The sequence below is a fragment of the Podarcis filfolensis genome, assembly GCF_964270895.1.
Source record: "Podarcis filfolensis genome assembly, chromosome: 8".
NCBI classification, from domain to species: Eukaryota; Metazoa; Chordata; class Lepidosauria; order Squamata; family Lacertidae; genus Podarcis; species Podarcis filfolensis.
In genome coordinates, this window is record NC_139611.1 from 17,962,080 (window position 1) to 17,984,373 (window position 22,294).

Consider the following 22,294-nt stretch of genomic DNA (forward strand, 5'->3'; position numbering starts at 1 on the left):
GAACATGTAAAAATCGGAGTGACGGCCGGAGATTATAATTCCTGTTCTAATCCAACCTCTCCTCCCTTGCCCTGACATTGATTTGACTGTAGAATCTCACAAAACAGCAAGATGAGTTTGATGGGTTGCTGAATTACACACCCAGATAACAAGATCTCTGCTTAGGTGTAAGTTTGTTGCTAGGTACGTAGAGGACTTTTGGCACAAATTTATATACAGTCTGCATATGTTAATTTATACATGTAAATGCAATTGTGTGTGTGTGTTGGGGGGGAGACCTCTGGTTCTTTCTGTCAGGGCTCACTCCAAGCTATGGGGTGCCAACAGAATTTTCTGGGCCCAGTATTTATGTACACATTAAAATCAAAGCAAGTCTTGTCCAACGTCTAACATGGCCTAAGTCACAAAGGGCTGTAGCTCTGTGGCAGAGCATCTGCTTTGCATGCAGAAGGTCCCAGGTTCAGTCTCCAGCATCTCCAAGTAGGGATAGGAATGTCCCCTGCTTGAAAACCCTGGAGAGCTGCTGCCAGTCAGTGTTTACAATACTGAAGCAGAGGGACCAGTGATCTCTTTCTCTCTCCCTTCTGCCTTTCTACCCCATCCATCTATTATGTGCACCTACAACCCCCCTGTCATCAGTCAATAACATCCACAATGCCCATGTTCTGTAGGAACTGTGGAATAAGAAGCAGGCTTATCAATGCTGCTCCCAGTCTGTATTGTAGGGGTGGGGAGTCTCTGGCTTGTGGGCCAGTCTTGGTCTGCTAGTGGGTGAAGTTTGGCTCGCAAGGGCATTTCCCCAAACCATGCCCAAGGGTGGACATCAAAGTTGGCCGCAGGTTGTGTGGGGGCTGATAAAGATCTGGCCCACTAGGCCAAAAAAGAAGTTGCTGTATTGGATTTGTAATTGATTTTTTTAAATAAAATGGTTTTTTTTTTACTGTGGTTATATATGGAATTGCTTTTATGTTTCTGTGTATATTGAATTGCTCAACCACAGGGAACTGTTCTTAAACTGTTTCCACACATGGAATTGCTTTTAATTGTTTGTTGTGGGTGTCTTTACTGTGACATTGCTTCGGGATATTTTATGGGAAGTGATTCATAAAACAGAATCAAATAAATAAACAAATACTTCCTAGTAAAGCTAACAAAGTGCTGAAAATGTCTGTCTGGAACACCCAAGGCAGCTCATTCTGCAACCGATTTGAAACCTCTTGCCAACTCCCTTACGCCCCTGCTGCCCCGCTGCCTCCTGTGCCACAAGCACAGCCCTTTTCTGGGTGGGGATCCGAGGGGTTTTTATCTTTTCCTGAAACAAAGGCTTAGTCAGCGTGGGAAATGATGAGTTAGCAAGGCAAACTGGAAACCAGCCCGGAACCAGCAGCTGTGAGGTGCGGGTGGTGAGGGAGGAAAGACTCAAACACAGGTGAGGCCTGATGGTTTTGTTTTTGCGCCTGTAAATACCTTAGCAGAAAAACTCTTCTGTGCTGTGAAACTGGCTGCTTTCGGTCTGTTTCCCAAGGTGAGCAATCCTTTCCCGGACAGTATCTGGGGAGAGAGAGAAAGAGAGAGGAAGCAGGTTAATGGGGGGGGGGGTTTCCCCCATTCCTCACTAATTCCAGTCTGGCTCCGGACAGCTCAGTCTATGTTGCAGTTGCTGCTTCCGTAGCTGTATAAAGGGGGAAATGTTCCAGGTTGAAAAGCATTGACAAACAGCTTGTCACAAAAGAATTTGAAGCGCAAACCAGGATAACTGGTTTTAGATCCTATTTATTTCCCTCGAGTGTCTTTTTAGGGAAGTCAGTCGACAGTGGGCAGGTAGCGACTGTCTGTGGCATGCTAGCCAAACATTATCTCAAAGTATGTTTCCCCCAAAATGTTCTAACTACAGTGAAACAGAAAATGGAATATATGCTTTTTTAAAAAGAAAGAGCATAATGCAGTAGTAATGGCAGGTACACTTGGTCCTGAATGCCTGCCTTTGTATTTCTTAAGTAGTGAAACAGCTCAGATGCACAACTCACATCTACCAGAAGCCTCTCTGCGTTCAGAATTGTGGGCCCAGTTTTACAGAAGGCCCTCCTAGTTGAGATCCGACAGCCTCCCTCCCTCTTGAACTTCCAATGCCCACTGAAGATCTTTTGTTGTTGTTGTTGTTGTTGTTGTTCCAGTAGTCATTTCAACTGAAGTCTGATTTCATTGTTTTATTTTCACCTTTTCTGTAGTGTATTTCTTGTATGCAGCTTAGAGACGATTGCAGTTTAGCAGCACATATTTTTTTAAAGTAAATAAAAAATGTAAAAACAAATCAGTTAATAATTTCATATCACTTGACATCTATGATCCCTAAACAGTTTATCTTAAAACCAAAATATACTTACCACAGAAAACAATAAAACAATAAATAAACAACAGAACGGCACATTAAAACTTTACAGTCTGGAGAAATGCTGCAAAAAATGTGGGTCCCCCCCCCAGTGGCGTTTAAAAGCAACCATTATTTGCAGCTGCCGAGCATGTTCCTGAGGGCAGGTGCCACCACCAAAAAGGCCCCACTTCTGCAGTGTCGTAAGGCCCAGAAGCTACAGCTGGTCAGGGGGGGAAATGCTGCAGCCACATTGTTGCTGGGGACAAACTCCTGCCAGCCCATAGCACCAGTTCTCAAAAGCTTGCCCTGGGTGACTATAATAAATCCTTGTATTAATTTGCAACACCCTTAATGGCTTGGGTGCCGGATACCTTAGGGACCACCTGATCCCTTATATCTCTGCCCAATCACTGAGATCTTCTGAGGACCCTCTGTTACCTATTCTCCATGTCTCAGACACACAGCTTTTACTTCACCAGAAGTGTTGTGGGCCCAACTCTGTGGAGTTCCCTCGCAGCTGAGGTTAGAGAGGCCCTCACCTTGCTGAACTTCAGGTGCTGGACAAATACTTTTCTAGCTCAGCAGGCATTTTAAGGAAAGTTACTGTTTTTAGGGCTGATTTTATCTGTTGTATTATTATTTAGTTGTGTTCACTGCTTAGAGACTTGGCGTAATTAAAGCGGTATATTAATTGCTTAAATAAACAAGTTTTCAAACTAAAAAATATTATTTATTTGAGCTATTAGTATACCACTTAATCACGCCAAGTCTCTAAATGGCAAACTACGGATCTAGTGGTCTTGCCGGCAAGCCACCCATTGTGCTCAGCACTGAGCCAAGGCGGACGGTTCTGTGTCCTTCATTGTTGTGCTTTCTTCCCCTTTAGAACGAATGTAAGCAGAGCTCCATCAGAAGAGAGCAGCTGAGGTGGTCTGTGCAGAATGCCGCTGTGCAAGAGTGGAGAGGCACCCAGCGGGAGTCTCTAGGCGACATCCTTTGCGTCTCTAAAGTGAAGCTGCAACACTTGCCCTTCCAGGTAGGATCCTTGATGACCAAGGCTTCATCCACGCCACACAGAGTATATTTAAGTTTCATCATTTATTTATTTTTTTGCTGCTAGTAAATTCCAGTGATTGACACGGCTGATTGGTATAGGAGCTGTGGTCCTGCAAACTGCTTCCCTTGACAAACGTCAGGAATTTTATTATAATTGAAGAGCAAAGAAGCTGGGGTTCTTTTGGCCTAGCAGGTTCAGGTATCACCAAATCTGTTGTTTGTTTTCTTCCCAGAGGAGCCTAGGTCTTTCAGAAACTCCAAAAAAGGATTAAGGTCAGCTCCAGACTTAGGAGTTACATCCGCATCATACATTTAGAGCAAGTTTTATACCACTTTAACAGTCATGGCTTCCCCCAAAGAATAGTGGTAGCTGTCATTTACCCATCACAGAGCTACAATTCCCAACTTCCTTAACAAACTACAATTCCCAGGACAGCCACTGCCAATCACCATAGACAATACTGAGCTAGGGTCTGGCTCTGTGTAAAGCAACTTCCTGTGTTCCTTTGTCGTAAGGGAAGGGCTGTGGCTCCACAGCAGAGCATCAGCTTTCATAAAGACAGTCCCAGTTTCAATCCCCTGCTTCTCCAGATATGGCTGGGAAAAACTCCCTGGAGAGCCACTGCCAGCCAGTGCTGACAATATAGAGCTAAACGGATCAACGGTCTGACTCAGTATAAGGCAGCTTCCAATGTTCCTAATTCTGTATCTTTTTGGTACCCTCTGCACTTCTGGCTTCATCGAGTAGTTAGGCAGGTTGAATATTCAATTTGAGCTCAATATGAACCTTGATCTTCTTGGTCTCTTAACAGGAGCAGCATGACCGACTACTGATCCTCTATCCTTCCACCCTGGTCATAGTATCCGAAGAACGCAACGGCCTCTACTTTAAGGTAGGAGCTTCCCCCAACACCCTCCACACCCCTGTACCCTTTATTTAATGTTGCCTATACTGTATAACATCTGTGTTATGTAAGTAGGGCTGCAACCTGAGTTTAAAGACCTTTTAATCAATCCATACTGTGAGTTTTAGTCCGTCGGTCTGTTGCTTTTAAATTTGCATATGGTTCGAAACAGTATTTCTGAAGCGAGATGCAGGCATCCTAGAAGACATCTTCATTCTATGTGTGAGGAAAGGGAGCATGCCTCTCTGAAGGCTAGAGAAGAGACCCTCTGAATGCTGCTTTAGACTAGAGAAGAGACCCTCTGAAGAATATTAGGGGAGTGGGCAGGGGAAGGACTAGACCATGTGAAAAATGAACATAATATTTTCGCTGCAGTTCATTCATTTTCAGCTTTGTATTCTGGTTATAAAAAACCACACCTAGACATTCTGTTGTTGCACCCATACCCTAGGTTTTAGGTGCCATTAGCTCCTAGCTTTCATATCTCAGTTTCTAAAACTGCTCTGAGTAAAACATAGTTGAATACCACTCTCTATATCTGACGTATAGTAGAGTTGGAAGGGACCCTGAGGAATTTGAATGCAGGAATATGCAGCTGTCCTAGAGGCCTATCTAGGCAGAGCCGTTGCCAACGGCCCCATAAGACAGATCAGCGACTTGAGTCTGTGGCAGAGGTGAAATGTGAACTGAGGGCTGCTATGCTCCACCTCTTTTGCTTCTTCTGCCCTGGCCTGTGCTTCCTGTCTGGTGAGCTGGCTTCATCAGCCTCTGCTTGACAAGTCAGCTAGCGCTTGTGTCCTTGGCTGTAAGTGCTCTTGGCAAAGGAAATACTTTGCCGCCACCTCCTTTAAAAAAAGTGGAGGGGGGAGACCGAGGGTAAAGTTGGCCAACGTGGAATATATTTCCGTTCACTTGCTTGGAAAGCCGGCTATGGCTTCTCAATATTTGTGGTTAAGCTGTCTCGGAACCAGAAGGGCGGTGGCTCCATTTGCGTTCCTTTGAAGCTGGAGAAGTGACCTCACTCAAGGCTCAAAGGCCAAGCCCATCTGTGGCCTCCTTCTCATGGAGGCAGTGTTGGCCTGGCTGTATCGCTTCATACTCACAGTTGAAGGCTTGCATGGCTGAATGCTGCTCTGCATACCTACATCTATGTGGAACGAGTGTGGTATAGTGGTTAGAGTGTCAGGCTACATACAACCTGAGAGGCTGGGGTTCAAATCCTTACTCACCCATAAAGAACCAGCTACAGGGTTGAGGAAGATCTGGGTAAAGTCCTCTCAGGGGCCCTCTCCTCTGTCACTGGGCCCTGGTGGACGGACCAGGCTGTGGCAGCAATGCTTGAAGCAGGAATTTCCCACAATTCCTCAGAGCAATGCTAGGTGAGGGGCATTCTGGGAAATTAAGAGTGGCTAGATCTCACTGCCTGGTGCTGCTCAGAGTGCCAGGCCATTTGTGGTGGTGGGGAGGACACACTAAAGGGGGGGCACCAGTGGAAGCATCAGCAGTGGGGCCCTGGCAGTGAATTGGCTCTGGGTAACCCAGGGCTTATTTAGAGAAGCTGTACAGTGGTACCTTGGGTTAAGTACTTAATTCGTTCCGGAGGTCCGTTCTTAACCTGAAACTGTTCTTAACCTGAAGCACCACTTTAGCTAATGGGGCCTCCTGCTGCTGCCGTGCCGCTGGAGCACGATTTCTGTTCTCATCCTGAAACAAAGTTCTTAACCTGAGGTACTATTTCTGGGTTAGCGGAGTCTGTAACCTGAAGCATATGTAACCTGAAGTGTATGTAACCCGAGGTACCACTGTACTAGGACCAGAAAGCTTACCAGGTGACTGGGTTGTTCCGCCTCTGTTTTGATTTTTACAGTTTTACCCATGAGCATATTACTTTATATTCTCTAACTTTTAAAAATATGTTTTTAGAAATTTCTATTATAAATTGCTTTTATTTTAATGGAAAAGTGACTACAGTTTAGAAACTAAATAAATCCGGAACCTGTACCTTTAAAAAAGTAAATTCCTGCCAGGGGTCCTTTTCCCTTTGTTTCAGCAAAGGACCTTTATATGGATTGAATGCAGCTAAGCCCTGCTCTGGGTAGAACCATTGAAATTGATGGGCCTAAATTAGGGCTCATCCAGACTTCAGCTTGTCCCGCCTCTTTCCCCCAGGAAAACCTGTTCTTTACTGCTGAATTGGAGCAAGTGTCAATCAGGTTTTCCTCAGTGCTGAAGAGCGGGTTTTCCTGGGAAAACAAAAATCCGCTTCGATCTGTGCATATAAGGCACAGGAGAAGCCACTTGGTGCAGGACAAGCAGAAGGGTGGATGAGCCCTTAGTCATGTCCATTAACGGCAGCGGGTCTACTCTGAGCTAGACTAGCACTAGATGCCACCCTATGTGCCCACTCCTCACGCTTGATCCAAGGCTTGTACATTTTATACTTCGGCATGCAGAACTGAGCTCAGAATGTACACTTGAGAGGATGAGCCCTTGGATTCAATGAAGTCTTCACATTGCGTCTGGTTATAGGAGGCAGAACCAATCTTGAGATTCCTTTTAAAATAGCAAATCCTTACAGCGGTTGGGATTCTCTGATCACATTGCTGGGCAGTTGTTACAGGGGGGAAAATGCCTGTGGTTTTGTGGGGTGTAATGTGCTATGGTCCAACTGTCACGGACAGCCGGCTGAATTGGGTGGCTTCCCATTCCCTAGAGCCACCTTTGACTGCCTTCAAGGCAAAGCCGAAGACTGCAGCAACAAAGACATGATTTAAGTATTAAGAACATGAGAAGAGCCTGGCTGCTGGATCAGGCCAGAGGCCCATTATTGCCTGTTAATCTGGGTCCTGCTAGGCTTACATATTCATCACAACCCAGCAGTTGTGGTATGTTTCATGCACACCATAGAGCAGCCATGATGCGTCAGGCTGCATAGCATGATGCCATGTCTGTGTCTGCTCTGAAGAAGCTGCTCAGACCTTTGTGCACATACTTGCTGCTTTAGATGGAGACCTTGGCATGACGATAAGAGGAACAGGAAAAACAGCTGTGACACCAAAACAGAAGTGAAAGCGTAACATGTTTCTCCAAACCAAGTGTGCCAAAGTTCTCCCTATCCTGTTCTCACAGTGGCCAACTAGAGCAGGATAACGACAGAATACGAATCTCCCCATTTGTGATTCCCAGTAATAGAAACCTCCTTTGAAGCTAGCAGTCAGCATTTCTCCTCTTGGGAGCGTAAGAATATAGGAAGCTGCCTTGGTTCATCTGCCTCAGTATGTATTGTCTAAATTGGCAGCAGCTGTCCAGGGTTTCAGACAGGGGTCTTTGTTTCCCTGCTGATCATGGAGGACCAAATGCCCACAGTAGTTGCCATGAGCCTTGCACTGCTGTCAGGTTTGGGTTTGGGTTGGCAGGCCCAAGGTGGAGGAAGAAACAGAGCAGGACTTGATTGGTCAGAACCAGGGTCTGAGGAGGGGGCTGTTCCTGGTGTGGCAAGACTTCAGACACTTTGAATGGGGGAGCAGAGATGCTGTCTGCTCCCCCTGACCTCCCGGAAAACATCTCCATGGCTGTTGGGGAGGGATGTGGGCAGCCATGGGAGGAGGCAGCCATGTCTGATCAGGTGCCCAAACAGGGAAGGTGCAGCAGTATTGTCACCTAGGACCAGCTGCCCCTCTACAGATGGGAGCAGGCTCACCCACCCCACAGGAGCGCTTGTCTGAAATTGTGCCCTTCTTGCAAAGCAAGCATGTTACACCTCCTCTTTGAAAGGTTGGCAGGTTGGTGGGTGGAAACTGTTGGGACACCTTTGTTGTTTCCATCTGGTTCTGAACATCTGGCCTGATTCCTGAATTGTGTCTGCTGAACTCTGTGTCTGCTTCCTGCCCTTGCTTGCTTGATTAAGGATCTCTTTCTTACTTGCACGTAAGAGCCTCTGTGTGCGTGGGTTGGGCATGAGGCAGGACAGTGTGAAGGGAAAAGACTGGAGCTTCTGCTCTGTATGCCAAAGGTTCCAGGTCCAGTCCTTGGCATTAGGAAAAACCCACAGCATGCTAAAATTTCACCGTGGGAATTTTTATCAGTGGCTGAGCAGCTTTGCTTCACTTTTAAACTATATGGATTTGGATGTGGGGGAGACCTGGGTGCATCCAGAGCCCATGATGCGACACCCCAAAAAACCAGCGAGCTCACTGTAATGACAGTAGTCATCCAGTGGTAGCTGGTGCCTATGGGGCAGAAGGCAGAGAGACAAACAGTAGGTGGAGCCAGAGCCAGTGACAGGTCGAGCCACCCCAATTGAATGTAAGTAAGCTAGCTGGTAGGCGGGGATTGGTGGAAGGCAGTTGGAAGGCCTTATTTGTCCTAATTGGCCAACTTCCACAGGCAGTCACGCCAGCCCTCTGTACTGTAGAATCTGGCTTTGTAGTGGAGCTTGATGCAGAGGTGCAGCTGTGCAAACTTTCAGCCCTGTGTCGCCCAGTGCATCATCCACCTGTGATGCCACTTCAGGAACTTGGCTTTCCAGGGGCATGCCTGGGCTTGGCATCGCCCTTCTGCACATGAATTCCTCATTCCTGCCCAACAATGCTGGAATCCGGACCGGCTTTGTGCATTGCCAATTGAACAGAAGAAAGAAAACAAAAAACTAAATTAGGTCACTTTGGGTTTGGTGCAAGCGATGGTGTGTGTGGCAATGAATGCCGTCCACCCAGTGTGACTAGACACCAAGTACTTAACACTTCCCATAAGCAGAACCCAAGTGCAAGCAGCGCCCTCACAAGAATCTAAGGAGAGCATTAGCACTTTGCAGATGTGTCCATGTCTTTGCAGGCCTCTGCTTCCAGATCTGACACTGCACTCGGCCTTGCCCTCTTGAGCAGCCACGTCAGGCATCCTATGAATGAGGTTTGCCAGGCTTGCGCCACATCTGCCCTGGGAGCTAGGGCTGTCATCGAGGTTGGAGGGAGGCTCTTGCCTTTGCATGCCATGGCAGAGAACGCCTCTTGCTCAGCAAAACCTGTGCCAGCCAAAGCCTCTTGTGGGGCAGTGAGGAATCGCCGGGGCTTCCTGGATGTTCCTGTCAGAGCAAGCTCCATGGACTGGCTTAATTGAAGTGACACACCTCAGAAGGGAATGGTTTGTTTTTGCAGGGGAGGCAAGGATTCCTTTGAGGTCAGGGGTGGCACCAGAGAGCTGGGTGCAGTTTTGGGAGGGCAGGAGGTGCCCTGTGGACAGATGGGTACCCTCTGTCTCTCCCCAAGACACTAGGCTCTTCCATATGACAGCTTATTGTGGACTCAGTGCTGCTCATGCTTGCAGGTTTTTTCTCAACAATCCACACAATGTAATTTCAGGAAGGGCTGTAATACAGTGGTAGAGCACCTGTGCATGCAAAATGTCTCAGGCTCAATCCTCAGCACCTCCAGGTAGGGTTAGGAAAGACCCCTGCCTCTATTCCTGTATCCCTGCTCAGTTCTGGAATGGCTGTTTTAGTAACTGAGCCACCTCCAGAAATCCCTCTCGCATATCTTTCTCTGAATTTGCCTTTCACCTCTGTCTTCCCCCTGGCTTCTGCCTCTTGCACAGACACACACGTTTGTTTTGTTCAGTCTTCATGCAGAACTTTGGTCTTTCCAAGATCTTCGTCTTAACTGAGGTCACTTGGAAAGTCAAACTTGAGTCCCCTGCAGCCGTTATCCTGAGCAAACTGTATCGGAGAGTAAACAATGTTTGGGGAGCATCTAAAGCTGGGATGATGACTCAGGAGTCTTGGAGAACAAAGTGCAGAAAGTCTATCTGTTGCAACTGTTTTTTAGGTAAACACACTAGCGAGACGTGCAACAAATTGTTGCAGTGTGGGGTGCTTCTGTTAAGTGTGCCAGTCAGACATGACCTTTTCTTGGATACTAAGAAAGTAAATCAGAAAACCTCCCCACCCCACTGGACGGCTGTCTAGTCCATGCACCAACAGTTGGATTCTGTAACCTGCATCAATTGTTGGATTCTGTAACCTGCAAACTAGTGACCTTGATTTGCCTAATTCTGTTTGTGTTTGTCAAAGGAAACAGCTAAACATTAAAGCCCCCTCCTTCCCTAATCCCTCTGAGGCTGCATTACGCATTGTCTAAGTGTCCACATATTTTCAAGTAAGAAGAGCCAGGCCGTTGGATCAGCCCAGTGGCCCATCCAGTATCCTGTTCTCATGGTGGCCAACCAGATGCCTGTGGGAAACCCACAAACAAGAGCTGAGCAAATACCCCATCCCCTTCCCCCTTGCCCACAAACATTCTTTGGCTACTGAGCATGCTCAGTTCTCTTTCAGCTGTTTTGGGGATTCTCTTCGTTTAAAAATACAAATAGATCTGCAAACATTGGAGCTCCCTTGAACGTCCTGATAGGCTCCTCTTGTATGCGCATGTTTCCTCTTTGACAACATAGAATCAAGACAGTGACCCAGCTTTTTAATGCTATGCTTTGGAGTAGAAGCATTTAGATTTCTTTTTATTGCCAGTGTTTATTATTAGGTATCATGGGCAGATAACTTTACTGACTGCAAAAAGTCTGGGGTGTTGTTTTTTTAAGGTAGATTTGTTGTGCTAGGGAGACAGAGTGCTTCAACTCATAAAATGCCCAAACCAGTATACACTAGAATTCCTCCCATAAAATAGTGACTGGAGGCACTATCATGGTGATTCTGGATGGCCTGTTTATTGAACGTTCATCTTGATTTGTTTGCTCAAAGCTTACATGGGGGTTAAACTATATTTGATTTCTATTGAGCATTTGTTCTGATCTGTTTATGGGGCAGTTGTATGAAAACAAAAATTCGTCCTGGGCCCCTTCAGACTGGTGGGGTTTTTTTTTTGCAGGTGTATTCCGTAATGTAACATTGATGCAATAATAGCGCATTAGTGGTAGATTTATACAGGACTGCCAACGCATCATTCCACTTTATTAGATTATCTGTGATACTTCCCCAATGTTAGTGCATTATTGCTCTTGCGCTATAGCACAACAAAAGTAGGACAAAAAACAAACCAGAACTTTTGTGGTATAAAAACTTACAGGATGCCAGCAGGAAGCTATGGGGCATGCAGTGTGCCCACCCCAAAACTTTAGTAGGCATAAGTAGTGCTGGAAGCAAGGATCACATATAATCACCAGGATAACCAACATGTGCATTCATCACGATTTGTGCTCAATAAAAAGGACCTTGGCAAAGCCCCTTGATTCCTTTGCAGGGTGCTTACACACCTTACTGGTAAGAACATAAGATGAGCCGCCTGGATCAGGCCAGGGGCCCATCTAATCCAGCATCCTGTTCTCACAGTGGCCAACCAGAAGCCCGTGGGAAGCCTGCAAGCCGGACATGAGGTCAACAATTTTCTGCCTACCTGTGATTCCTAGCGACTGGCATTCAGTGGAGGGCAGAGCATAGTCATTATGGCTAGTAGCTATGGATAGCTTTGTCCTCCCCCACATTTGTCAATCCTCTTTTAAAGCCATCTAGGTTGGCAGTCAATAGTGCTTCCTGAGGCAGAGAGTTCCACAGTTCAGCTATACACGGCGTGGAGAAGTCATTCACTCATCTCACAGTGTCCCATGTATTTCCAAACCACAGCCTGTTATCCTAGCGCAATTAAATCCAGTTAAACAAAAAACCATGTACACAGGGTGCTTTAATACACTTTAATTGCTCAATCCTAAAGTTCTAGTGTGTGTGCAGATCTCTCCTGCAATATACTGACAGTCTGGAGGCACCCATAGTGAATCTCCTCAATCGATTTTTAATTTGCCATAGGTGAGTAACATGTTTTCCAGGTTAGGTCAACAGCATTTGCTTATTTATTTTAAAATATTTTCAGCAGGAGGAGACTCAGGCTTGGAAGGTGTGTGTTAATTTTTTTCTTTCAAATTTACTAATCCCCACCCCATCCCACCTCCTCTGCCAACAGGGAGAACTGCCTCTGAATGCAATCCAGGTGCAATTTGAAGAAAACGAGAAAACATCTTTCCTAATAGAAGGTATGCCACAAATCACAAGCATAGAAGTGAGAAGGGGATTGTTTAATTCAGGCAGAGGAAGTGGCAGACCAAGTCGTTGAAGGGACACTTCTCTACAAGGAAGGATTGGGGGAAAGCAGCATTTGAAAGAGACTGGAGAAATCATAGGCTCCATTCAGACTGTGGTTAAGGAAGCTTTAACTATGGTTTGTTCTAATGAAGTAGCAATCCAGAGTCAGAAATCATCGAGGAGCCGCTGATCTCGCTCAGCAGTAAAGCACATACATACATAAAGCACACGGTAGTTTGCATGCAGAAGGCTCCAGGTTTAATCCCCAGCACCATCTCCTGTTAAAAGGATCAAAGAGCTGGTGATGGGAAAGGTCCTGAAGGTTGAGAGGTACTGGAGAGCCACTGCCAGTCAGACAGGACTGGGTTAAGTGGGTAAATAAAGCAGAACTTCCCAGCCGTGCTTTTTGAAAGGAGCTTGCAAACCATGGTCCGACATCCCGAGCGAATCACGTTCAAGGCAATGTAATTTATATTCCTTGCAGGCCGTTTAATCAACTCCATTCGGGTGATTTGCCCCAGCTACGACGATTACCAAGAATGGCTGTACTGCCTTAAGACAGCTCAGTTCCGTAATGCTGATTCCTCCCTTTCTGGATCGGAGAGCTTCTCAGGACCAAAGCCACACCACCTGGCTCAGGTAAGGTTCCACAGACTCCCCGCTTGCTTAAAACAAAACAACCTATGCAGAATACTTAGGAGCTGGCTGTTTCCCCTTCCATTTATTGTGCACTAGCTACTGACCCGTCAAAGTGGGGGCAGAGATGATGTAGTTGCTCCAGTGGTTGTGTCGCTTTTGCATCCTACAAGTGTCATGCCATTCCGTGGGAGTCTTTGAGAGCAAAAGTGGTCCCAGATCTGTGTGGGTTTTATTTCTTCATCATGCCAATGTGTGACAGAATGGGCATCTGGGTGGCCGCTGCGAGAACAGGATGCTAGATGGGCCACACTGACCTGATCTAAAAGGGTTCTTCTTACATTATTAATTGTGAGAACTGTCTTTCACATTTATTGTGTACCATTCCTGTTGCACTTTTCAGTTCGTTAATTGCACTTTCCCTTAACAACAGCCCTGAGAGGTAGATTGTGCCAGATAAATCCATAACTGGGTAGGATTTGAACCTGGGTTTTTGTTGCCAGCAGCCAGCACTCTGTCCTTCTGTATCACATTGTCCCAAAGAAAGTCAGCTGTAACTATGCAATATTTAATAACCGGGAACACTATCCTCCTCTTCCTTGTTTGTTGCTTCAGTTCTCAGGAAGCGGAAGAGGCTCACTCACGTCTGATGGCCGAACAAACTCCTGGGCATCAGGAGGGAAGGGGGCAACATCCACACACCACTCCCAGAACAGCGCGGGCTCCCTTTCCGAGAGGCAGTCATTTGGTGTGATGCCAGAATGCCGACTAGCTGATGACTCCCAGGCTCAACCAGTCCGGGTAGGTAAAAATTTTGGAAATTAGGTGCCCAGATAAGCTGCAACATGAAGTGGTTTTCATGCCACCTCCTTTATGAGCAGGATCCTTGATGTTCAGGATCCTGGTTGAATCCTGATCACCAGGGTTTGTATATATTCTGTGACAGGGGGCAGGATCTCTAACATAGTAATCCTAATTCTGCATCAAGAAACATTAAATTCTGAGAATTCAATAAATTAAACAAATTTGCATGGCTTTCTCTTTCGTTCTGGTTTTTGCTTGGGAGCGTTTGCTGTACCCTTTTTGGAGTCTGCTAACAAGATTTTTGTTTAGGCAAGTCTCTCCAGACATGCAGAATGTTGACATGCATTTTAATCAGGCTTTTAGCTTGTTGCTGATTTTAATAACTTTTTTTTTTAATGTTGGTTGCTTTTAACTATTTTACTGATCATTTCATTATTGCATTATTTTTGTAAACCACTTGGGTTTTTTTTACAATTAAGCGGTGTATAAATCTTTTAAAGTAAAAAAACAGGCCAGCATAAATTTAATGAATAAATGTTTAATAAAACTAAACTAAACTGACACAGTGAGAGCCGGGACCAAAGAGGATGTTACAACAAGGAGATATAACTAGGAGACAGGACAGAAGAACGTAATCCGTCATCATCATGTTGGAGGAAAATGCACATAACTGGAGCTTGGTTCTCAGATAACCAAATCACATGATTTCTCCTTTTCTTCTCAGTGTCCAGGAAAGCCAGTCTCGACAAGCACAGGGATGCCAAAAGCTGAGCTGAAAAGGAAAGGAAGCTCTCGAAAATCCAAAGGGAAATGTGGGCCACTGGCCCAGCAGCCACAACCCCACAGCCAGGATGGGGAAAGGAACCATTTCCAGCTCATCCCAGAGCATCCCAGTGGAGAAGTCCTTTCTCCAGTCTACAATGAGCCATACTCCGCTGTGGTGCAGCAACACCACCATCCTGCTCTTCCCCCGTTGCATCTGGATGTGAACAATGTAAGCGACTAGGAGAAGGGACCGATGTTCGAACTTCCTCCACGATGGCTATGCTCTGCCTCCACAGTCAGAGGCAGCAATGCTTCTGAATGCCAGTTGCTGGAAACTACAACAGGGGAGAGTCCCCTTGTGCTTGGGTTCTGCTTGAGGCTTCCCCACAGGCATCTGGGTGGACAAGATGGGCCATTGGCCTGATCCAGCAGGCTCTTACGTTGGTAGCAAGGAATTGCAACTCAGAAGCAGGACATGTGCCAAGGTCCAGGCAGGGCTGGGAAAGATGTCTGCCTGAAAACCTGGGGAACTGCTGCTAGTATAAATCAGAGGTTGGGAAGTTCATTTTTAAAAAGGAACTAAGTCTAGTTAAAGGGAGGTACAGAGGTGTGATAAGGGAGAGGGCTTTACAGTTGTGCCTGTCTGTGGAATGCTGTCCACAGTGAGGTCCACCTGATGCCTTCTTTGACATCTTCTCAGCCCCAGGGAAAGACAAAACTTTTTGCCCCAGGCCTTTGAATAAACTATTATGATGTTGTTTTGTTAGTGGTGTGCTTCCAGCACTTCCTTTCTCTGTTACATGGGTTGTTTTGTTCTGTTGTTATGGCATGATACATTTATATTTATGTTTTAAATGCATTGTAAGTCACTTGGAGACTTTCAGGTGACAAGTGACTTACAAGTCTAATTCAACTCTCAGGCCTGAGACTCTCCCCTTCAAGTACCAGTAGTAATTTTATACAGCTTCTTCCCATGTTCCAGTGCTTACATCATAATTCTCTGCATGCACTGCATTGCATATGATGTTGCAAGTACACTAACCCATGGGTAGACAAACTAAGGCCCGGGGGCCGGATGCGGCCCAATTGTCTTCTAAATCCAGCCCACGGACGGTCCGGGAATCAGCGTGTTTTTACATGAGTAGAATGTGTCCTTTTATTTAAAATGCATCTCTGGGTTATTTGTGGGGCATAGGAATTTGTTCATTATTTTTTTCAAAATATAGTCAAGCCCCTCACAAGGTTTGAGGGACAGTGGACCGGCCCCCTGCTGAAAAAGTTTGCTGACTCCTGCACTAACCTTTCCCTGGAACCAATTTCTCCTCAAGCAGTGAGGCATCACATTCATTAACCTTCTTTTCTCTTCCTGTAGCTGCCACCATGGAACTTGCGAAGAGGAACTTGCACAGCTCCCACTAACCTGGAGAACGTGCCTCTGCCTTCCTCCCCTATGTACGCTGACCCTTATACACCAAATTCCCCTTCTTCGCACAGAGCAGGAGACCCCAACTTCCTTGAAGAGGTATTATGCACGTTAAGTTGACAGTAGATCCCTTGAAAAGGTGCCCCAAAGTTTAACAAAGGAACCCCCAAATTGTGTGCTGTGAGGGGAAAGCCACCAGTGTGACATAAATTGAAATAAGTACAAGCTCCTTTGAGCTTAAATAAGTATTTATTTGTAGAAGAGCCATCCCCTCGCTTTTCTGCGTTAGTAACTTTTCTCGAAGTTCTGTTGGTAGAGGAATTCCAACTGCATCTGGAGGGCCACCGGTTTCCCACCAGTTCCTGGTGGTAGAGTCAGACAGAATCTCCTTGGAATAACCAGCTAAATATAGCCGTGTTTCCTTTTCCTTTGAAGTTCATGAAACACCATGGAAAGAGCTCCCTGGAGCAGCAGAATGGCTACCCAGCCATACCTGTGTCTGTCCCTGTCTCCCAAAATCCTCTGGTGCAGAAGAAGAACTCCCAACCTCTGCCTGACAACCATTGGCAAGAGCAAATGCCTCAAAAGAGATGCAACATGCCTGGGTCCATTTTTAATTTCTCAGTGATGCCTTCTCCAGACACCGATTGTTTGACCTCAGTGAGTACAGTCTAAAGGGGAGTACTCCTTAGTGCAGGTGTGGGGAAGCTGTGGCCTTCCAGATGTTGCTGAACCACAACTCCCATCATCCTTGGTTTTTGGCTATGATAGCTGGGGCTGATGGGAGTTGTAGTTCAGCAACATCTGGAGAGCCAGAGATTCCTACACACCTGCTTTAGTGTGTTTGGGTTTTGCTAACTCCTGGGTTACAGGTTATTAAGATTTATTTTCTCTCTGGACTCCATCTGCGTTATTTAAGTGACATTGCTAACACCAGCTTTATGTTTCTCCTCTCTTCTCCCTCCACCATTCAGAGCACCTTATCACGGGATGAATTTCTGACAACTTCCTTGCTGCATTCAGGTGAGTCCCAGGTTTCTTGGGCTGTCTCACAATACAATCCCAGCTCCAAGTACTCTAAAAAAAAGAATACATTGGGGTGGGGAACTTTTTTTCCTCCCGAGGAGCGCATTCCCACCTGGGCAACCATGTGAGAGCCACATGCCAGTGATGGGAGGGCAGAAGGAGCAAGGGAGCAGAGCAACAAACAAGCCATATGGTTTCTATGCATAAGAGGCAATTTTTGGAGCTCAAGGTAACATTCAGGCCAGACAAAAGCACACAGGGTGTGAAGCAAGGCCAGGAAGAGGTGTGGCTTGTGGCAAGGGGGTGTGGCTCGAGGTTGAGTGTCATGGGGAGAGTTCCGATGGCCAGACACAAGCCTCATCCACACTTCCATTTGCCCTGCTGCTTTCCCCCAGGAAAACCTGTGGTTTAGCGCTAAATCAGAACAAACCACAATCAGGTTTTCCAAGTTTGCCAGTTGTTCCACTTTAATGCTAAAAAGTGGGTTTTATGGGAGAAAGCAGTGGGGCAAAGGCAAAACTGCTTGGACCTGTGCCAAGAAAACACAGGATAAGTGGAAAATCACTCAAATAACCTGTGCTTTTTAGTCAAGGGACAAGCAGAAGTGTGGCTGAATCCAGAGTGGCTATTTAGGCCCCTGCTTAAAACTCACCTATTTACACGCAGGTTTTACATAAAGTGTGATCTCTGCTATGTTTAATGTATTAAGCTGATCTACTGGTTTATTTACCGTATTTTTCGCCCTATAGGACGCACCAGCCCATAGGACGCACCTAGTTTTTTTTTGGGGGGGGAATAAAGGAAAAAAAAAATTATTCCCCCCCCCCAGCCGCAGATATCTGCCCGAAGCGCGGGGCGCTCTGCTTCAGCGCGCCCCGCGCTCCGGACAAGCAGGCTGCTATCCGCAGCCTAGGGAGCCTTGCGGGAACTCCCGCAGGGCTCCCTAGGCTGCGGATATCTGCCCGAAGCGCGGGGTGCTCTGCTTCGGCGCAGCCCGCGCTCCGGGCAGCAGGCTGCTATCCGCAGCCTAGGGAGCCCTGTGGGAACTCCCGCGGGCTCCCCAGGCTTGCTGATAGCTTCCTGAAGCCTGGAGAGCGAGAGGGGTCGGTGCGCACTGACCCCTCTCGCTCTCCAGGCTTCAGCGAAAGCCTGCATTCACCCCATAGGACGCACACAGATTTCCCCTTCATTTTTGGAGGGGAAAAAGTGTGTCCTATCGGGCGAAAAATACAGTATTTTTTTACTATATTTTGTTTTATGAACCATCTTACTGTGGATCTTGCTGTGACAATTTTCTCGTGGTGATGGTGGCGTAGAAATCCTTGCAAATAAACAAAACAATATAGTTTGGTTGGGTTTTAGAAAAAGGGCCACGCACCAGTCAGTCCTAAAAAGATTCCACAGAGTAGAAAGGTTTCCAGAGATGTCTAAAAAGGAGGAGGCAGCTTGGTGCATCTCTCGGGAGGGAATTCCACAATTGTGGGATCTGTATCTGTCAGTCAAACATTTGCTAATGTCAGGCCAGAGGACAAGGTTTCCGATTCCCAGCTTGGGCCTCAAATAGGTGCATTTGCATGCAGGTTTAACTGTGGGTTAAACCACAGAGCCTAGGGCTTGCCGTTCAGAAGGTTGGCGGTTCGAATCCCCGCAACGGGGTGAGCTCCCGTTGTTAGGTCCCAGCTCCTGCCAACCTAGCAGTTCGAAAGCACGTCAAAGTGCATGTAGATAAATAGGTACCACTCCGGCAGGAAGTTAAATGGTGTTTCCATGCGCCGCTCTGGTTTTCCAGAAGCGGCTTAGTCATGCTGGCCAGCATGACTAAGCCGCGACCCGGAAGCTGTACGCTGGCTCCCTTGGCCAGCAAAGCGAGATGAGCGCCGCAACCTCAGAGTCGTCCGCAACTGGACCTAATGGTCAGGAGTCCCTTCACCTTTACCTTACTCCTTAATAGGCAGCTCCCCGTGTTTATGTCTAGATATTATGTCTAATTCCTGTGCCTCAATTTATCCACTGCCTCTGTAGACGAAAGCCTCAGAACGTACGACCTGCCCGACAGCGGACGAGAGCGCCTCGACTCTGCCTACCACGATTATGCCGAGCTCCAGAGTTTCCAGAGCGACTTCAGTTATGACAACATATGGGAGACCGAGCCGAAGGGCTCGAGTTCCCGACGGACGGTGCCAGTCTCTGACAACGAGATCTACCATTGCTGAAAGGGGGGAGGACTTGAGACCTACCACTGCTTAAAAGGGGGTGGGGTGATTTGAAGCACTGAGGGCAGCAACAGAGAGCTTCAGAAAGAAACATGGCTGGCTGCCTCTCCTCTGGTCCTCTTGCTTTTGTTGCTGGGGCAGTATAAGGATGGGAAAATTGAGCTCAAGGCTAACCAGGCTCCTCTTTTTTTAAAAAAAGAAACAAAATGCTCCTCTGGAAGTAAGAAGTTTTTGTATCCTAGAGAAGGCAGTGGCTCTTCCTGTTGCTTGTAGGCACACTTTTATGCTTTGATTTGTTCCTTCACTTCCTGTTGTGGTGCTATGAGAAACAGGTCTGGAAAAGGAGCCTGGGCTTTCAGTGAGAGCATTCCACCCCCATCCAATCCACTGTGCCTGCATTTGTGGACTTGCAGTTGGGACACTGGACTCTTGGTAATGGCTATGAAGAAAAGAAGAATAATAAAAAAAAACATCGGCTCTGCACTCCTCATTGTTGCAGCTGGTGGAGACCGAAGCCCACATTTTTGCATCTGACCAACGGATCTTGCCATTTTATGCAAGAAGAGGAAGAAGAAAAGTCACTTTCTAGCTGCGACAATTTTCTTTGGGGGGGGGGAGGGGGACATGGCAAGAGAAGTATTATGAAAACAAGGGAACTGCTTAGTCTAAAATGAAGGTGTGCTGGTGGATATATATAATTGAAAATGTTAAACTGCAACACTGGCAGATGTGTGCATCAGGGAATGGTACCGACAGCCACTTCCTATCCTCCTGATGCTTTAGTGCTTACCAGGGAAACCCAGACCGCTGCCTTTTTGGAATAGCATGTTCCACAATAAGCAAGGAGGCTGTGCCTCCCTTGATTGTGTGCAGAATGTGCTTCATTCACAACAGCCACCTGGGGCAGAAGAGGCAGAGCTAGTTCTTGCCTGCCTAAGACCCGTGTTGGTGGAAGACACCCATCCAATGCCCAGGTGAATATGCCCTGTTCAAATGTTACACAGTTCACTGCTGGGTGCTGCACCTCCTGTGTGCCTGCAGCTTACAGCGTTGTGCCAGGACCTCTTGGTTTTTGCAGCACTGCAAGTGAACAAATTTCAGAATAAAAGGTGGTGGTCACGTCTGGAGCACCAGTGCCAGCACTGAGGCAGATAGTCACAGTGGTCATGCAGGGAGAGGAATTGAGAAGGCGGGTGCTCTGGTACTCAGTTGAGAGGTTTGCTGAGCCTGCCGTGGCCCCCTGGAGCCTCGGGGAGGAGCTGTGTGTTGAGCAGCGATGGGGGACTACTCTGGCCTTCCTGGTGATGTTGAGACCACTGGGAGTTCTGCTTGCCCAACAGCATTTGGACAGTCCAAGCAGTTCCCCATCCTTGCTTTAGAAAAGAGTGCTTTTGCATCCAAAGGAGCTGGTGTGGGCTTGTATTTATCATTCATCCCAGGCTCCAGTACCAACCTGGTGGGACAGGCAAGCTCTGCGAGGCCACAAATCTTCGGGTTCCAAATTCTGAAACCCACAGCAGGGACCTGCAACCAATTAGGTCAAGTCTGCTTATATTATTATTTATTATAAATTGCATTTATACCCCACTGTTCCTTCAGGGAGTTCAGGGCATGCCATGCCTAGCCCCTCCTTTCATTGTCCTAGCAATCCTGAGTTTCAGTGGCCTTTGTGACTGAGTGAGGATTTGAACCTGGAACTCCCAGACCTTGGTCCAGCACTCTTAACAATTAAAACCTCACTGGATGATTTATTTTGTTGTGGTGGTACCGCATCAGGAAAGGGCCTGGTGTGTCTTCTTTACTTGAACTTTTTATATAAATAAATAAAAATAAATATTACTTTAAACAGACGGCAACCAACAAAGTTTACATGTGGTTTTTTTTTGTTTGATGTTTTATTTAATATGTAAACACCGGGTGCCTTGGGGCAGTGGGAGAGGCGGGAGGAAGAAATGCTATTCAATTGTGTGATTGTTGACAAAACTCTGGAGTGCTGCTGGAACTGCCTTGCATCTTTCCAGCTGGTCCAGAGTTACACCAACTTGGGGATGCTTGTTTCTGTACAGTATTTGAAACCGCAGGTCTCTCCTTTTTTTTGTATTTTCAAGGAAGGGGTAGCTTTAGACCCAGTGAGAGTAGAAGGATTTTTTTAAAAAAAATATTATTTTACAAAGCAGATGTAGGAGCTTGTAAAAAGACGGTGGGTGTCAAAACGTTCAGGGCTCAGACCACAGCTGCATTAGACCCATTTTCAAAGATTTTGCGGAGAGGGTGTGTTTGTGTGTTTGTATATGTGTGCATGTGTGTATAAGGAGGGGCGAGGTGTTGTAGCAAAGTTGCAAATGTAATGGATTTTACATGCTGTACAGTTCTCTTGACACGTTTTTGGAAGACCATACTGCTAATAAAGTTAATATATGTAACAGTTCATAGCTTTTTGCTCCTTAATTTAACTAGATTTCATGGAGAATGAGACTATTGGTGACTATGAGCAGTGGTACCAATTTTATGATGATAAGTCTTAGCCGCTGGACTGGCCCCATTAAAGGACCTTATGGTATATGCTAAAACATTTCAAACCCATGTTGAATCTCAAAGTACAGTACTTCCCAATTCAACTCACACCTGCAGTAGAGACCTAAATTTATGGCATGACATCATTAGAACTAGTTTGAGTTCCATCTCTCACATCTCCTGTACAGGTGAGGCAATAGATTTCCCCAGAAATCAAAGGTGCACTGACTTGCTGGGGAAACCTAATATGCTGGGATTGTGTTTCCAGGTCACCTAGTTTTAGATTACTATCACTCCTGCAATCTGGCTTTTTGAAGGGTGGAGACAGATTTCAGGCACAGGCTGTAAAATACTGTATTTACTCAAGTCTAATGCGCCATCAAATCTAACACACACCTTAATTTTCACAATGTAATTCAGCCAAAAAAGGGTGAGCATTAGATTCGAGTAAATATGGTACATCTTGCAGGAGCGTGTATTCAAACTTCAGTGCCCTTGATGTTA

At 46.5% G+C, this 22,294-nt stretch overlaps 1 protein-coding gene across 2 annotated transcripts in view; it reads left to right on the forward strand.

Annotated features, from left to right (window-relative positions):
- Positions 1-21,704, forward strand: part of PLEKHN1 (pleckstrin homology domain containing N1) — a 56,752-nt gene extending 35,048 nt beyond the window's left edge. The window contains exons 7-16 of one of the 2 annotated variants that reach the window (XM_083628677.1): positions 3,258-3,407; positions 4,240-4,320; positions 12,291-12,360; positions 12,894-13,048; positions 13,661-13,846; positions 14,574-14,843; positions 15,987-16,136; positions 16,473-16,697; positions 17,012-17,060; positions 19,086-21,704. In XM_083628677.1, the coding sequence (XP_083484803.1) occupies positions 3,258-3,407; positions 4,240-4,320; positions 12,291-12,360; positions 12,894-13,048; positions 13,661-13,846; positions 14,574-14,843; positions 15,987-16,136; positions 16,473-16,697; positions 17,012-17,060; positions 19,086-19,276 (1,527 nt within the window). In that variant the 3' untranslated portion in view covers positions 19,277-21,704. The remainder of the gene's footprint in view (positions 1-3,257; positions 3,408-4,239; positions 4,321-12,290; positions 12,361-12,893; positions 13,049-13,660; positions 13,847-14,573; positions 14,844-15,986; positions 16,137-16,472; positions 16,698-17,011; positions 17,061-19,085) is intronic. The other variant, XM_083628678.1, reaches the window with a different exon arrangement.
- The last annotated feature ends 590 nt before the right edge of the window (positions 21,705-22,294 follow it).